A 17,321-nucleotide genomic window follows, 5' to 3' on the forward strand; every position below is an offset into this window, starting at 1 on the left:
TTTTCTGTTCTTCTACTTGCCTTTAGCCTTAGGTATTATCATGCTTTTCTGGGGCCATGGCTTTCCTCAGTTTAATCTTCACCTATCCTACTGATACTTACATACACATTTTTATGATAAACAATAATTATTCCCAGCAATTTCCAGCTGGAGTTGCTCCAAGGTTCGTTATGTATTTTCATTTCCTTTTTAAAATCACTTCTACCCTGATGGCCTGCTACTATATTTTTCTGGATCTTTATCTTTTTTTCTAATATTCCTGCTTGTCTAGTTGCTATTTCCGGCTAGATTATTCTCACCATCTTATCCGAAACTGAAATATTGGCCTGTCCTCCTCCTTCAATATCTGATCACCTTATCTTTCTCTCTCTCTGGGTAATGATTCTGTTTTCTTCTCTAAGAGATTTTCCTCTTTTCTTCTTGGCACTTGCCATTTCCAACTTTTCAAATAATTAAAACACAATCCTTTTTGCCTCCTGCTTCTGCAAAACCATTAGTTTATTACTTCCTTTGCTGTTGCAATTATCTCCTTTCTGATTTTCTTCACCTTCTCCCTTTCCTTGACAGTGTTGCACATTTTTGCTGCATTTCACTTTGGACATTTCTCTTTTGTAATTCTCCCTTCACTAACTACCATCTCAGTTTAAGCTGCTGTTTGCGAACCTCTTCACTGTTCCAATTTACCATTGTTGACTTTATTCTGCTGACAGTTTCTTCTTGATTGAATTTTAAATCACTCCTAATTTATGTTCTCATCTTTTTTTACTCACTGGCTGAGCCTTCTGTCTCTGGAACTCACCACTTCCCAACACTCATACTCTTTGCACATACTTGTTTTGAAGCATCATTCTTCTCAGCCTGACCTCTGCTTTTCTTCTCTATCTTGTGTGCCTTTCTCCTTTCCTTATAGTCTCATCAAATATGAGAAAAAACTTTGAGTGGAGTGTCACCTTTTAAGACCACTGATATACAAGAGCTTGCATTAAAGCTCTTGTTTGGTTTAGTGCCAGTTTGGTTTAGTGGTTAGGAGTGCGGACTTGTAATCTGGCATGCCAGGTTCGATTCTGCGCTCCCCCACATGCAACCAGCTGGGTGACCTTGGGCTCGCCACGGCACTGATAAAGCTGTTCTGACCGGGCAGTGATATCAGTGCTCTCTCAGCCTCACCCACCCCACAGGGTGTCTGTTGTGGGGAGAGGAATGGGAAGGCAACTGTAAGCTGCTTTGAGCCTCCTTCAGGTAGGGAAAAGCGGCATATAAGAACCAACTCTTCTTCTTCTTCTTCTTCTAAACCCGGATGCCAACTTTGCTACCACATACACCCAGACTGCACAGTCACTGGACCTAACATCACTTACACTATCTCAGGCACAGTCACTTGCTCATCTTCTAACATTCTTTATGCCATTAAATGCTAACAATGCCCTTCCATTCTTTACATAGGTGGGTACAAATCTAACATCAAGAATCACAAAACTGAGAAACCTGTAGAATAATATTTCAGCCTTCCAGGATATTCAATAGGTGACTATTAAGCAGCTGTTTTATTACAAAGGAACTTCAGGAGCAAACTAAAAAGGGAAACAGATGAGTTGTAATTTATCACAACACTTAAAACAACGGACTTCCCAGGACAACAGGGACATTGGTTTCATATGCTAACCTCATTCAACTCTCACAACTCCATTTTGACAGCCCCTCCTTCAGAATTAAACCCAAACTAATGATAACTTTATAAACTAAGCTTGTTATTCCTGGTTGGTCCCTGAATCTGTTAAACATCTTCATTAAGCTGTACACACTGTATGACCATTTACTGCTTTTCATATATTTTAGCAAGTGGGTAATTCCAATTTTATCTGTATTTATTGCTCAGTTACTTATATATCTTAACTCTAATTAGCCCTTCCTGACAACAACCCCTTCCCCCATGCAGCATTTGAGGATATGTGTTTCATTGTATCTGACCCTCTCAGTTCTTGCTTATACCCAGACCTGAACTTTATTGGTCTTAGGGATGCCACTGGACTCAAACTTCATTCTCATATCTGTTTGTTCTCTTGTATTTATGTGCTAATCTATTGCCATCTATCAACTGCTTCAATCCAATCTCAGCTATATGTATCCAGCATCTTGAATCTGACTAGCTCATCCCAGAAACTAACACCCCCCCCCCCCCACACACACACATAGATGTAATGGTTGAGGAAATTCTGTTTCACAGTATCTGACAAAGTGTGCTTGGCACATTAAAGCTCTGGTCTTAAAGACGTCACTGGACTCTAATTTTGTTCTGCTTCCGACTAACATGGCAACCCACCTGAATCCATCTTAAAATACGTAAGATGCACAGTGACCACCTTGTGTTTTTAAAAATAAAAATGTTATTAATGTAAGAGACGGAAGAGTATATTTACCTATGGTAAACAAGGATTCTGTCTTTTATAAAATCAAGGAACTTTTCAAAATAGTCACGGTATCTCATATTAATAACCTGCCCACTGTAGAGAAGAAAAAGTTTTTTAAAAGGACATTCAAGACTTAATTGGCATCTTCTATATATCAGTAATAAAAAACGTGCAATATACAGTAAGATAGTGCAGTTCAAATTTTCTCAAGAAACAATTTCAACACCCATTTGCCTACTGTGGATCTCTTGAACACTGCAGAGGATTCTGGTGCTGAGCAATGGTGGAACCTGGTGCCTGATTCACAGCACTTCGGCATGATTAGATATAACGGCACACAAGCTACCTTTGATGCAACAACGCTTATCATTTTTTGTTAGCCATATCAGTTTCTACAGAATGCTGCAGAACACTATCTGAAAACTACTGCAATCAGAACATGAAAAATGCAGTGACAGAACAGAAAAGTTGCCTAGCTGATTATAAACAAGATAGAGGTCTACATGGCAAAGTTGAGCACATAATTTGTACATTTTTATACACAGAAGAACTGCCAGCAATTTAGAAGTGACAAAACATGTAAATGATCAGTAAGTATGTTACCACAATGCCAATACTGACAACAGTATCTGCTGGAAGCAATATTTCGGAGGCGTCATATTGATAATTGATAGTGTTGTAGTCCCTCCATAAGTCAATGGAAGTATATTAAAAATACTGAACAAATGCAAATGAGAAGTTCTGTCTTGACTCCTTCTGACCATATACCACATTCATACCATGAACAACTCCAATGGGCAAACTACATACCATTTGTTGAAGTCCTCTCTCATCCCCCAGTCTACAAAACAAGATTTTATAAAGCAAACATTACAGCTGCAAATGCCAGAAGACAAAATTACTTGTCAATCACAGGGGTTAATTATGCAATGCATCTAGAGGCCTGTTTACCTAATTTGGTTATATTTAGATACGTTTCACAGCCTTATTGTTTTTTTAAAAACCATACAAAAAACCTATAGTGCCCAAACAAGAATTGAAAAATAGCTACTTCCAAAGGAAGTCTGAAAATAGGGCTCCAAAGGCGGATTCACTAGTGCACTTTGCCAGAACCCAAGGATTTTTTAAGAGAAGAAAGGAAAGCGATAATTCTATGTACTTTTCTCTCATGGTACATCCTGCAGTCACACATGCTGATGACATGGTTCAAACCAAAAACTGCACAAATGTAAAGCTAATTTCATTATGTTTAAAATGTCTGCAATGCTCCTCTTTATAGCTGAAGCTAATGCAGTGTCATGAGAGGCACAGCCTCTAAGGAATATCTGCATATACATGACACTGTAAGGATACTGACAGTCGATATCCATGTATGCCCAGCAGACTTCAGATCTTCCATTTGTGCACCATCATATTGCTTCCAACTTCTGGTGTTCTTATGAATCAATGTTCTCCTAAATATACAAATAACGTGCCTCATATTTTTACTATTTAATTGCCCCCCAGCAAACATTTATGTTAGTGAAATTTAATGCTCTCCCCTCTGCTGTTCTAGGGAGATGTTTGTAAATGCCTTATTCTGCAAGAATATGTCTCTGTAATTTAGACTGTATTGAAGCCATCGTAATGTTTTTCTATTGTTCACTCTACGTCATTATTCATGGGCAGCTGATCAACCCGCTTCTTTCTACGTGACACAGATTTGATGAGGCTAAGACATTTTTTTTACTAGCAAACAACAACTCTCTAGTAACTGAATCAGTTGCCAAGTTTTTACAGCCGACTATGAGGTCTCACCATTGTAGAACAATTAATTCTTTTATTATGTACTTTTCCGGGTTTGTATGCTAATAAAGATCTTTTGATTCTGTTATATATAAATTAATAGATTTGGAAACGGAATAAAAACAATTAAATAAATCAAATAAATTGAGTAGAAACATTCCAAGCTAGAAAAACAGGCCCATTTGGTAGAGGATGAACTCAAAAGACTTCAAAAAAGGTACTTTTTTGTGAAATATGGATGAACTCAAGGATGAACTCAAAAGACGACGGAGTAGAATGCTTGCAAAAACAATGCATTATACTCTATGTACATTTCTCTTCTTAGAATACTACATTATCTTCCTGCCCAGAGGGTTATTTGAATTGTCAGTATAGAAAGAGCTATGCTTTCCTGCACAGTATACTTATCGAGATACACTGGAGTATCATCACGAGTGATTAGCAATACTTGCATGGAAGTTCTAATAAAGCAAATGAGGCATCATACAAGTTTTATACTTGGATTGTACCCACAACCTGCAACAGTTATTCTATTCACACATTTCAGTAATTTCAGAAAATAAAAGTAATAGATCATGACAAGGATTCAATGGCTCCTAATATGGAAAAAACTGCACACCTATGGAAGACATAAACCTGAAGACATAAACCCCTGTGACTGACAACGTTTTTGCCATTTTTCCCTTCAAGTCTTTGTGAACCCTACAATGCTTGCCATCTTGTTTTGTAATATAAGAGAAGAGAGTATATACAATAATGGTTGAAATACCCTTTGCTGACAGCTGGGTCTTCTTGTGAAGAAGCACATAGTAATGCCAGATTATCTTCCTCTGGATGTATTGCTACCTTCTAGAGACATGTGCTAACATTTTAGAGAAGAATTGCTACAAATAAGGAATGAAGGGCAAATTAGATAATCCAAAAGTGTGGAGAAAATGGGGTTTACATTTACTTGAACCGTGGTTCATTGAGTGGTCTTATGTGCAGATTCACATGGGAACTGAACTTTAGCATGTCTGCCACGGACCATTTATGCACTGAGAAGTTCACTGTCCCAGCTCCCATGCAGGAGCACAAATAGAGGGCAGCTGAGGTACACCAGTCCAAATACTCCCCCGTGTGGTGCAGGAAGAGGTGGGGCAACCTGCCATGACTAAAATTTCAGCCTGCAGCCCGGCATGAAACTTCTCAATAATGCTTGCTAGTTCTTCTCTGTAGCCAGCTGCAAAAAAGTAGTCTCAATATGGGACTGCACAGAAACCACAAAGATGAGCATTTATTTTCCCTACAAGGCAGAAATGATGTGCAAGTTCAGCTAACAAAGAAAAATATGGATAATAAAGGCTACATTCTGTTCTAGAAAACACACAACACAAAGTTTCACTGGAAGAACAGCTTTTTTTTGTACTTCAATTCTGTACTACCTTCAGAAGTCTCCTCTCCCCACAACAGGTAATTGAGACAGAGAGCTCTGAGAACTGTGCCCAAGTCACGCAGCTGGCTGCATGTGGAGGAGTGGGGAATCAAACTCAGTCCTTCAGATTAGAAGCTGCCACTCTTATGGTCATAATGTTATGATCCAAGGCTACTCTCTCTTAAGAGACAAGACAACTGAGATACTCTTTATAGAAAAAGAGTTCAGAGTTGTTTTATTAAATCTAAGAAGGTACATCTGGAAGTATCATGATTAGGGTTGAGCGCTTTGGCATCCGGAATGGCCATTCATGCTTGAAGCAGCCAGTGCCGTAGCACAGGGGGAGGGGGGAGGCGCTGGTGCACCAGCCAGTGCCCGCACCTCCCCTCCCCACCCCACGCTGTGCCATGGCGCAGGGTGCTTTGAGCGTGAACGGCAGCTTCGGATGCCAAAGTGCCCAACCCTAATCATGATAGAAGTCTACTGCTAAGAACTAGCTTAGCCATTTTCCTGCCATTAGCTCTTCCCATGACAGAAGGGTTTTAATCTTCAAAGGTCAGCTGGAACAAGGCAAATTCTACAATTTTACACCTAGTGGCCAAAAGGCAGCCAGAACTACTCACTAGAGCCATAAAATGTAGAGTAAGAGTATTGTGAAGGACATCTTCTACTTCCAGGAAAGAGATTACAGATGAACAGCACTGAGAACCAAATTCAAAGTGTATGTGTGTGTGGGGGGGGGGGAGTGGAAAAACAGGATTAGAGCCCAAAGAGTCCGAGGGCTTTGGTTCGCTTATTACCTGAATCCATGGCATGTAGTATGGGGCTCCATGACATACTACAGTAAGCTGGCTCTCAGCAAAACATGTACATAAACATCAAGACAAATTGTACCATGCACAATCCTAAGATTCTGGCACAATTCACTGCAAAAATATTCCGCCGTACCTGATTAAATTGATATGATTATTAAAACCTCTGCAAAGACTTTGAGACGGCATTTGGTCTAGCCATAATACTGGTTTGTCTGGGTCAGCAATCCTGAAAAAGACACTGCATTAGCATGGCTGAGGATTCAACAATTATATAGATACAAACACAATCATATGTTTGACTCCCTAAATGGCTCCACAATATGAATCAACAAAATCTACACAATAGGACCATGCCACTGAGGGACAAGAGTATATTATTCCAATTCTGTGGGAGTCCCCCACATGCATGCATACATACATTACATAAACATGGTGGATTATACACAAACATGGTAACTTACACATTCTTTGCATGCATACACAATACCAACCATTACAAAATGTGGCTTTCAGCAAGATTGGTGGAGAGCTACTTGTGCTTTAAAAAACACGCATACATGTGAGGGTTGAGGACAGAACAAGAATGGGGTCAATGGGAGGGCAACATAGATTCCTGTCTTGTTTCTCCATATTTTTCCTCCTGGTATGCTTGGCAGAGACTAACTGGAGATCAGAAAAATATCAGTGAAATGTTCACATAAGCTTCAGTACCAACAATTATTCTGCAAAAGACAAAGCCTAGAACAGGCTTTCATGAAACCCTCAGGTTTCTTGACAGCCCTTGAAGAGTTTCTTCAATGGGTGGAAATTAATTTTTATATATTTTAAAATTTGTTAAATATTTATTGCGATATGACCATATATGGTCATGTCAATCTCCCCCACCCCCACCCCCAAGCCAATTTGGGCTTGGTGGGCACATACACAGCTCTGCTTCCCAACCATATTTTGCACTGTCACATCACTTTGGGGATTCTCAAAGTCTGAAGAATTTTTCAGGGGTTTCTCAATGGTAAAAAAGTTGAGAAAAGCTGGCCTAGAGTAACCTAGGCAATATTATTTGGTTTGATTTTCTCTAGCAAAGAGCCTGTCAGCTTAAACGGTTCCCTAGATTTCCTGAGCCAGTTTTCCACTTCATCAGACACACATCCAAGATGAAATCCACAGAAAAATGAGGAAATAAAACCATTCAAAAATTATATATGCCATTTCCTTGGTACTTTTAGCCTGTGTTTATGCATTGTATACAGTTCAAGTCTGTATGTCTGCTAATGTAACCAAATCCACACTATAAAGACCCAGTTACTCTTTTTTATTACCTTCTCCATTTCACAGCAATATCAAACATATCTCTCCACTGCATCAGCCTAGATTTTCCATTTATTCGGATTTTTGAGTTCACCCATGTTCGCTGCACTGCTTGCATTACTTCTAATACAGCTAGACCCATTGCTGGACAACAAACAAAGCAGGTTATTAGTTATGCCCACTTGCATTTTGGGGGACAATAAATACATGTAGACAAGGACCTCATAAGGGAGGACGTTTAATATCAGTATGAAAGGCTTATTTTAACTATTTAGAAATATTTTATACTGGCTCTCCACCTGATTAGGGTCTACAAGGCAGTGAATATAAAGAATTTAAACAGTTTAACAACTAAAAATAAAGTTTTAAAATGATAAAATGAAATGTTTAAACAAGCACTACAGGAAGGCCAATAACCATTAAAGGGGTTATGCCAGACCGCCCCAAAAAATCTACCAACAAGGATTCTTACCCCTTATGTGGAACATATACATAAGAGGCAAGAATCTTTGTCCCTGGCCTTTTCCTGTCTCCCAATTACCTAGACTCCCTCCCCCCCACCACTTCCCACTCCCTTCCCCTACTTACCTGTGTGGCCCCTGGGTGCCTCAGTTGGCTTGACCTCTGCAGCTAAGGCCCGCCTGCTGCTGCTGCCAGTCTTCCAAGGCTGCTCCTGCTCTCCAGAGAGCGGGAGCGGCTTTGGAAGATTGGCAGCTGTGGCGCCAGAGCAGCAAGCCCCAGCACTGAGGTATGCTCACTGCTCTGGCACCGCAGCCATTGGCAAGTGTCTTCCGAGGCCACTCCAGCTCCTCAGAGGGTGGGAGCGGTCTCGGAAGACTGGCAGTGGTTCTGGCACCAGAGCAATAAGTGCACCTCAGTGCTAGGCCTCGCTGCTCTGGCGCTATCACCGCTGCTGTGGGCCAACCACTGGTGCGCTCCCTCAGGCGAGAAAAGGGACATCACATCTGTTATCATTTGTTATAGGGACTGCACAAGTAGATGTTCCACATCAAAAAGACTTCACCTACTGGTGAAAGTCATTGATAGAGCGAAGCAGATGAATTTTATTGGGGAGGGAGTTCCAAAGTTCTTGGTGCATGACTGAGAATTGCCAGTTATTTAGCTTCAAATGGCAGGGGCAACCAAAGCAGGCCTCCAAAGGTCACTAGAGTACACGGAAAGGTTCATATGGGATGGTGCAGTCTTGAAAATATGTTGGTGCCAGGCTGCACAGAGCTTGAAGAACCAATACCAGCACCATGAAATGAGCATGGAGGCAAGCTGGAAGCCAGTGTAGGTGGAACAAGCCTGGAGTGATATGATCCCAATGACCCACTCCAGTCAGCACTCTGGCTACAGAATTTTGCACCAATCATAGCTTTCAGACAGTTTTCAAGGGCAGCCTCCCACAGAGCGCACTGCAGTAAACTAATGTAGATGTTACCAGGACATGCACCACAGGGGCATGATCTTTATTATTGTATATAGTAGCTCTGAAAATGTGAGCCTTTTTGTTGAATGAATGAATGACCTAGAAGAAGAAGAGTTTGTTTTTATATGCCGCTTTTCTCTACCCAAAGGAGACTCAAAGCGGCTTACAGTCGCCTTCCCTTTCCTCTCCCCACAACAGACACCCTGTGAGGTGGGTGAGGCTGAGAGAGCCCTGATATCACTGATCGGTCAGAACAGTTTTATCAGTGTTGTGGCAAGCCCAAGGTCACCCAGCTAGTTGCATGTGGGGGAGCACAGAATCGAACCTGACATGCCAGATTAGAAGTCCACATGCCTAACCACTACACCAAACTGGCTCTAGAATTTAAGACAGTGTTTTGAAGCTGCCCATCAGAACTATTTAGTTCAGTTTATTAAGGCTTAATTAATAGCCCATAAGCCATGCTCCTAAAAATTCAGGTATATAAAAAACAGTAAAGCTAAAGTTTTCCACATCCACAACAGTTATGTCATAAACTGCTCAGAAACCATCTCAGTCTTGCAGTTATCAGAAAAGGATGAATATTTCAGCATCCATTTTCTCAAATATATCTTTCTGCCTCATAATTAGGACAATAAAAGAAAACATGGAATAATGAATCAAGTTCCACCGTTAAGCAGTCACAATACCATCGGTTGGGAAATATTTGAAGAAAATGCTCCTTCATCTGAGCTGCTGGGAATGAACTGCAGCACACAATTATATATGACCGTATCAATTTAGGAAGTGTTAATGTATTGAAATACAGAAGCAGGTCGAATTCAGTAGAATATTTAATTTCAAGATAAAGTGGAGAATATTTCCACCTAGCATCTCTTTGGAGAGTGTTCCAATCATATTTAAATAGTTTCTGTATGAGCAACGTTTGTCCTTTGAGTTAGATTTTCTATTTTCCGTGGCCCCAAGTGCCTCATTTTACGATCCATGTCATGCCATCTTGACTAGTTTCTTTCATGCACTGATGATACAGTAAAATCTGAGATGTTTTTAACATTAAGCAGTCAATATTTATATTTTATTATGGCCTTCCACATCAACAATGGGATTTTTGGGAAGCCAAGTTCAAGTTTCATTACAGAAGAGGCAATACATGTTGGTAAAGTACTCAAGTTTCTCAAGTTGTCCTATTAGGCCCAGAAGCCAGATCTTGTTCCGTAAATGCATATGAGGGAATTAATCAAAGGCAGCCTTTAAATCAATAAAGACTACATATAAGAAACAGGGTGTATCTTACATGTGTCTTACAGGCCAAGGTAAGGCAGTGATTTATACAACCCTTTCTAAAACCGGCTTCCTCGGCACCTAATTTTTCTTCCATATCCATTCAATACTGCAGGGTTTTTTGGGGGGAGTTTATCTAGTACTGCGAGAAGGCTAATTGGACAGTCATTATTTGGGTCAGTCCTGTCACTTCTTTTATATACAGGAACAATTAACAATATTCTCTAAGTAGCTGGCATGATTCCATCTGTTTATTAGTGCAAATATTAGCACAAGTCATCACTACTATTTAAAATTCTGCATACATTTGCAATCAAGCAACTGTTAAATCTATTTTTATTTCACACACAGATATTCTTTCCAGCATACCTCTTTGTATTCTCTTGTTTGGAAGAAATCCTGCTGTCTCGGACTGCATCAGTGAACCCAAATGATCAGCTACACATATCATCTCTTGTATTTCGGGTTTATAGTTTTCAAATTTCTGATGAAGCACATCCCTTAAAATCATAAGCAAAACATTAAACACCAAGGTGATTACACCAAGGAGTCGAGAAGAGGCTGTTTTCTCATGAAGATGCTTTTCTGAGTAGTTCCTGTTGCTGCAACTGCCATTGCAGGGGCCATGGAGTCTGTAACTCAGCCGTCTACAGCACAGCTGAATGTGACCAATGAAATTAATATACTTCAAATAGGGTATGTTTTATAAGTGTATACTTTTTATCAGTTAGCTGGTCATATCTTTAAACTTCATGTTAAAAAATACACCATATAGAACATACTTTCACAGCCACTAAACTTCTGATCCTGTCAATCTTTAGGCAGGGTTCTAAATATTTGGAAAACTTCTCATATCTTAGGTGACAGCCTCCTACCCCAACTTTGCAACTACTCAAATAGAACAATTTAAGTTATCTTGAATGGAGCGCCACGTGCAAACTGTTGAAGGCTTAGCACCCTTATGCATCAGCATTAAAACTCTTCCTATAAAAATGCTCACTTTATATGTGGTTGTAACCCCGGCTGTTCTTCATAGTCATCTATCAGAAAAGGAAGATTTTTGGCCCAATGCTCTTTAAACTTTCCAGGAAGATCCATATCCACATTGTATTCTGAAAGTGGGGTATCCAGATGTGCATGTAGATAGCGAGAATATTCTGTGAAAGGCATAAACTTTTTACCGTGTTAGGCAAGTTAAGGGACCTGAAGGCTATTTTGATTTAATTTGTAAATCTTCATCATTCTGCTATTATCCTTAAAGAGTAACCAAAGAGAATCATATCTCAGATGTGTAATCCACACTTTTTGTCAGCAGTGTGTGCCACTTCTGGTGGTTTTCCTTCAAGCAAAAGGACTATTAAAGTCAGGAATGCAACACATATTTTGGGACAATGACAATTATGAATCTTATGATATTGTCATGAAGTTACTGCCATTAGCCTTTTCAGTGAAGATTCCCCACTACTGCCACTACACCTATCTATTTCTTTTCTGAATAACATCTCTCCGAGGCAAACTGCATCAAATTCATCAGCAAGTACATGGATTCATCGGTAGAAATTTGCTCTTTAATTTTAAAAACTGTATGAAAAGGGATATTGTATAACACACAAAGATAGCAATGCCATGCAATGTAACAGGAGGAAAAGATAGTAATCTAGTCTTTCCAAACCGAATTTGATCTCCCTTGTTCACCATCGTAGCTACTTCAGAGGTTTCTGCCAAGCAACAACACCGTTTTTTGTTTAGGGTACATAGTATACCCTAATCTTCAAGTAATTCTGAAGTCTTAATACTCCACCCCCCAAAAAATAATGGCCAATGATGGGCCTGGAGGGGTGGGCATGTACACAGTTATGCTTTCCAACCAGTTTCTACCCAATCACACCACTTCTGGGGGTTCTTGAAGCCTGAAGAATGTTTCAGGGGTTTCTCAATGGCAAAAAAGTTGAAAAAGGCTAATCTATATATTCTGAAACATAGATTTTGCATTCTATACAATCTGTACACTGCTTTACACAGAGATGGTATAAATCTGTTTTAAAATATTAACTAGTATGATACATTTATACAGATTTGAGACCCAAATCAGTGTTTTGTTAGCACCAACTTACCTCTGAGGTATTTTACTTTTAGGTATTCTGTACTAGCTTTCTGGCCAGGAAGAGGATCGTTTAACATAACTTTAGTTTGAGCTTTAATTCCTTCATAAAACTGCCCCAAACTGACATGACTGAGACCTTTCATGTACTGGCACACTTCATTATATGGTTCTAGTTGCAGGCATCTCTAAAATATTAGTGGGGGGGGGGGGAAGAAACAATAGATCAAACACAGTCATAAGTTTTCAGATAACAGACCACAGTTCATATTATTTCAATGCACTTCCATTAATGTCCACAATGTACCCTAATCTTCAAATAATTTTAATTATACTTTCTACAGTCAAACACAGGTAAGTATTTTCCGCACCTGTTATGACAGCATAAGAAAAATCATGCTAAATCATATTGAGGGGTTTATCTGATCAATTTAGCCATGTGACTAGTTGTGCTTAATAAGAACTTAATAATATACATGTAAATGCTGGATCCTATATATGTGCATATACATGCATGTATCTGTAATAACCAGTTAACAGCATCCACATCATAACTGTAGTGTACTACAGTTCTACCTGTGCTTACCTTAAAGTTCTTCAGAGCCTCCTCTAGGCTACCATGGTGATAAAGCATCATTCCCCCAAACTGTATTGTTTGAACATGATTTGGGTTTAGCATCAATGCCTTCTGAAAGTTTTCTGTAGCAGCTTCAAAATTACCAAGTTCTCTGATGTATTCATGAAGTAATAAACACCGAAAAGCAACATAATTTTAATTCAAAGAAAATAAATTAGAGAGCAATCCTAAGAAGGTGTACTCTGAATTCTACTAAAGTCCATTCAATTGGGTTTACTCAGAGGAAAGTGTTTTTAGGATTTCACAGTCAGAATATTAACGACAAGCAACAATCTGTAAAAATTAGTGTCCTCACTTAACATGACAAAACAGTATACGTGATTCATTTACATATCTGTTGTGCAGAACCCTAACAATTAGGATCTAGGAAAATTAACAATACAAGTTATTTCTGCTAAATGCACAGGGATAGACTGACTTTTCTACTTGTAAAAGGGAGATTTTCTTTTTTACTTCCCACTGAAGTCCTCCCGTTTCACTCCCACTGACACATATGCAACCATTTCCTGGAGACCCACTGACTACCGGGGACTGAACCTGATAAACTGCACTGAGGAAGGCATTGGCAAAATGTATTAATGCCCACCTTCTGCTTGAGCAAAAAACCTATACAGCAGTGGTCCCCAACCTTTTTATCACCGGGGACAGGTCAACACTTGACAATTTTACTGAGGCCGAGGGGGGGGGGGGTAGTCTTTTGACGAGGGATGTCGCCGCCGCTTGAGCCCCTGCTCAGCTTACTTTCCCACCGGTGCCCCTGACTTCCCGCCGCCCACTGGGGGTGCTGCCAGCAGCAGCTGTGCAGTGCCACGCCGAGGGGGAGCCCCAGCCATGGCGGCCGCTGAAGAGCACCAAAGGTGAGCTGGCGGCAGAGTGGCAGAGCAGCCCCCCAGGCAGCAGCCGGGGAGGAGGATGAGCAGAAGCCGCGACCCGGTACCGACTGATCCACGGACCGGTCCCGGTCCCCGGAACGGGGGTTGGGGACCGCTGCTATACAGGATCTAACACAGTAACTTTATTCCAAATTCTTCAGATAATAGTGCTCACTTAAAAACCTATTTTTAGGTTGCTTACCGATAGGCTTGCCCCAGACTTTTGTATGCATCTATGAAATCTGCTTTCTGTTTCAGGGCTTCTTTGAATGATTCAATAGCTTCCTGTTTAATGAATGCAAATAGTTAACATTATATCAATTCACACTTATTACTCCTGATAGGATTTTAGAATGACCGTGTTTAGAACCAAATAACTTTCCACTGTTATTTTAAGCTCTGTGGAAGGAGCCACTGGATCCAAACCCATGTAAATGGAAGATGTGACCTACGGTTTGAACAGGGCAAGCACTACTATTTCTATACAAGTACAGGGAAAAGACTTCCAGTAACTATTATGAATCAAATATTTCCTTTAAAAACCCAAAATGTTTACCTTCTCTTAATTTTGGTCTGAATGACCGTAAAATAAAGATTGTATTGTTTACCTTCTCTTAGAGCTCAGAACACACTGTACTATGCAAATATACAAGGTATTTTATGCAATACACATTTTATGCATCAAATGTAATCTTAACAGATTTAAAAATTGTGGAGTGCTTATAAAATATCTATATATCAATTTAGTGTTATCTAAACATGTCTATAAGATATTAATTAAGGCTTCTAGACATACCCAGCAAACCGTCTTGCAGCAGATTACACAATAAAACCCCCACATAAAATACAATACAAAAAATGCCATTAAAACATACCCTGGTGGCAAAACTATCTCCCATCCCCACAGCCACTGAGGCTGTCTCTCGGGGCACCATAGGAGTCTACGACTGCTGGCATTATTCCATCCACGACAATGATCTGGCCCAGTGGCAGTCTCTTTAAGGGGGCCCATCTGATCTTCTGTGTTCCCACCTCAATTGTAGGCCTGGTGGAAGAGTTCAGTTTTGCAAGCCCTGCAGAATGCCGGAAGCTCCCACAGGGCCCTCAGCTCTTCCAAGAGCTCATTCCACCAGATTGGGGCCAGGGCAGCAAAAGCTCTGGCCCTGGCCGGGACCAGGTGAACACATGTGACAGAAAACCTTGAGACATTTTATAGCCATTTACAGTTTTGTCTCCCTTCAAAGTAATTACCTTTAGAAGTCCTCTGTGAAAAAATGTCAACCCTTTGTAAAGCACAGTTATAGGTTGGTTTTTGTTCAGCTGAAGGGAATTCTGGAAGTCTTCATAGGCTGTTGCATAGTCCTATTGGACAAACACATCTTCCATTAGAAAGGGAAACCTGCTTGCTCTACATAAATTACCTCGCAATTACAGATTATTTTCAACAAAACTGGTATCTGGAAATCAGCTATTTTAATTGCTAAGGGTATCATTTATTCATTGCACTTTTTGAAATAGCAATACTGATATGATGAACTATGAAAATGCTGAAATTATATTTGTATCACATCTCTAAATACTGATTTCTTTCAAATACAGTATTGCTTAAATAACATGCACTACTTCCTCACACCCCCTTTAAGTATTTAGCAGCCATTATTCCCCCAATCAGGCAGCCTCCCAAAATCTTCCTGTATGGGAAGGGGGAATTTCAGAAGAAATGTAGTATGTGCCTTGTAAACCACAAAGGATATACATGTTAGCATGAAGCTTGGCTTCAAGCCCACTTTCAAAGGTTGTCTTTGACAATAAACATCTATCAACTTGCTCCCTAAAAGTGTCTAGTTAAGAACTAACCTCAGACATGAAGTAAAGAGTACCTCTCTGCTGGTAGAGTCGTGCTGAAGGCTTCAGCTGAATAGCTTTAGTGAGATCAGCCAGTGCTTCGCTAATTTGACCCAAAGGTGACAATATCTATAAAGCCAAGGTAGCACTTTAGCCTAGCATGAACATACAATCCTTTACTTCTCAACACAGTTTTCAATACGCAATACTAGTAAGTACACAATTGAGAATTTGTATGCAATATTTACACTAAACAAGGGCATTGTTATTTACAGAAGAGATTGTATACTACAATTCATCAGTGCACATTCATTACATAAGCCAGTAAAAAAATATGAAGACCAGGTATCTAATTATGGTCACTGTTGCTTTTAGGATTTTGTGGGAACTATTAGTGTGCTTCAGCATGTGGTCTAACTAAATTTAGGTTGCAAATAGCCCTGGAAGTTTTTTAAACTGAAAAGCAGGTTACAGCGGAAGTAAACACACAAAACAAGGCTATATTTAGCAGTATATTGAAACAGTATCTTTCTTGTCAAAGAATTGGCAATCCACTTGCAGAATTTATAGTTCTAATTGTGCCTATTACAAGTACCCCTAAATAAAACATCACAAATATATACAAGCTCATACTTTAGAAGATGGGACCCTTAACAAGTGTATATTATACATTCAATTACACTATGGTGACCATGCATCCCGATTATCGCGGGACTGTCACGCCTTTGAACAAAAGTTACCGCATGCCGCCGTGTTCTTCAAGAATCGAGCACTTGCCTTCTGAAAAGCTGCCCAGCTGTGGCAGCAGCACTCGGGCAGAGAGGAGACCGAAGCGGGGAGAAGGGAGCAGCGGCTGGTTGGGGTGTGAAGGTACCTGTCCCGTGACTCAGAGGTGGCCGCCCGCCCGCAGCAGCAGCACCTGTGACCGCCTGTCACCCCCCTAGCGCCCCCCCTTTCCTGCATTGCCCCCTGACGGAGGAAAGGCAGCCCCGCGTCCTTGAGGAGGAGGAGGGGAAGGGGAAGCGCGCAGGCTGGCAATGGCTGGTTGTTCCAGAGGCGGCAGCTGAACAAGAAAGAAGGAGCGAGGGAAGGGAAAACTGTCCCAGCCAGCTGCTCTATCTAGGAGCCCCTCCAACCAGGCAGCACCGCTGCTGCTTTCAGCTTGCTCCGCACACCCCTGCAGATGCACAGGCCGGCTGGGAGGTCGTGGGGGGGGGGGATCAGTGATTTGGAGGGGGCTACCCAGAGGGCATGGCCCATTGCCTTTATGACTTGGAAGAGAGCGCTTTCCCCAGAAGGATCCGGTAAGAAGGTCCCCAGAACTTCTGCCTCAACAGACTCCACCATGATTGGAGTTGGAACTGGATAATTAACACTTATTGCAGCCAGTATTGGATGTTACTTGGTGGCTGGCAGGCAAAGG

The 17,321-nt window shown here is 40.7% G+C and overlaps 1 protein-coding gene across 3 annotated transcripts in view; it reads right to left on the reverse strand.

The window, feature by feature from the left end:
* The window catches only part of TTC13 (tetratricopeptide repeat domain 13), a 37,733-nt gene that overhangs the window by 7,494 nt on the left and 12,918 nt on the right, over nucleotides 1-17,321 (reverse strand). For all 3 annotated transcript variants that reach the window (XR_013232954.1, XM_077346530.1, XM_077346525.1), the window contains exons 7-16: nucleotides 15,911-16,027; nucleotides 15,305-15,415; nucleotides 14,256-14,338; nucleotides 13,131-13,272; nucleotides 12,558-12,732; nucleotides 11,444-11,600; nucleotides 10,813-10,943; nucleotides 7,742-7,874; nucleotides 6,556-6,648; nucleotides 2,418-2,501 (exon numbers count right to left, since the gene is read on the reverse strand). Coding sequence is in view for 2 of the 3 variants with exons in the window: in XM_077346530.1 (XP_077202645.1) it covers nucleotides 2,418-2,501; nucleotides 6,556-6,648; nucleotides 7,742-7,874; nucleotides 10,813-10,943; nucleotides 11,444-11,600; nucleotides 12,558-12,732; nucleotides 13,131-13,272; nucleotides 14,256-14,338; nucleotides 15,305-15,415; nucleotides 15,911-16,027 (1,226 nt within the window). In the remaining variant the exon portion in view is untranslated. The remainder of the gene's footprint in view (nucleotides 1-2,417; nucleotides 2,502-6,555; nucleotides 6,649-7,741; nucleotides 7,875-10,812; nucleotides 10,944-11,443; nucleotides 11,601-12,557; nucleotides 12,733-13,130; nucleotides 13,273-14,255; nucleotides 14,339-15,304; nucleotides 15,416-15,910; nucleotides 16,028-17,321) is intronic.

This window comes from Paroedura picta, chromosome 1 (assembly GCF_049243985.1).
Source record: "Paroedura picta isolate Pp20150507F chromosome 1, Ppicta_v3.0, whole genome shotgun sequence".
In the NCBI taxonomy this organism is placed as follows: Eukaryota; Metazoa; Chordata; class Lepidosauria; order Squamata; family Gekkonidae; genus Paroedura; species Paroedura picta.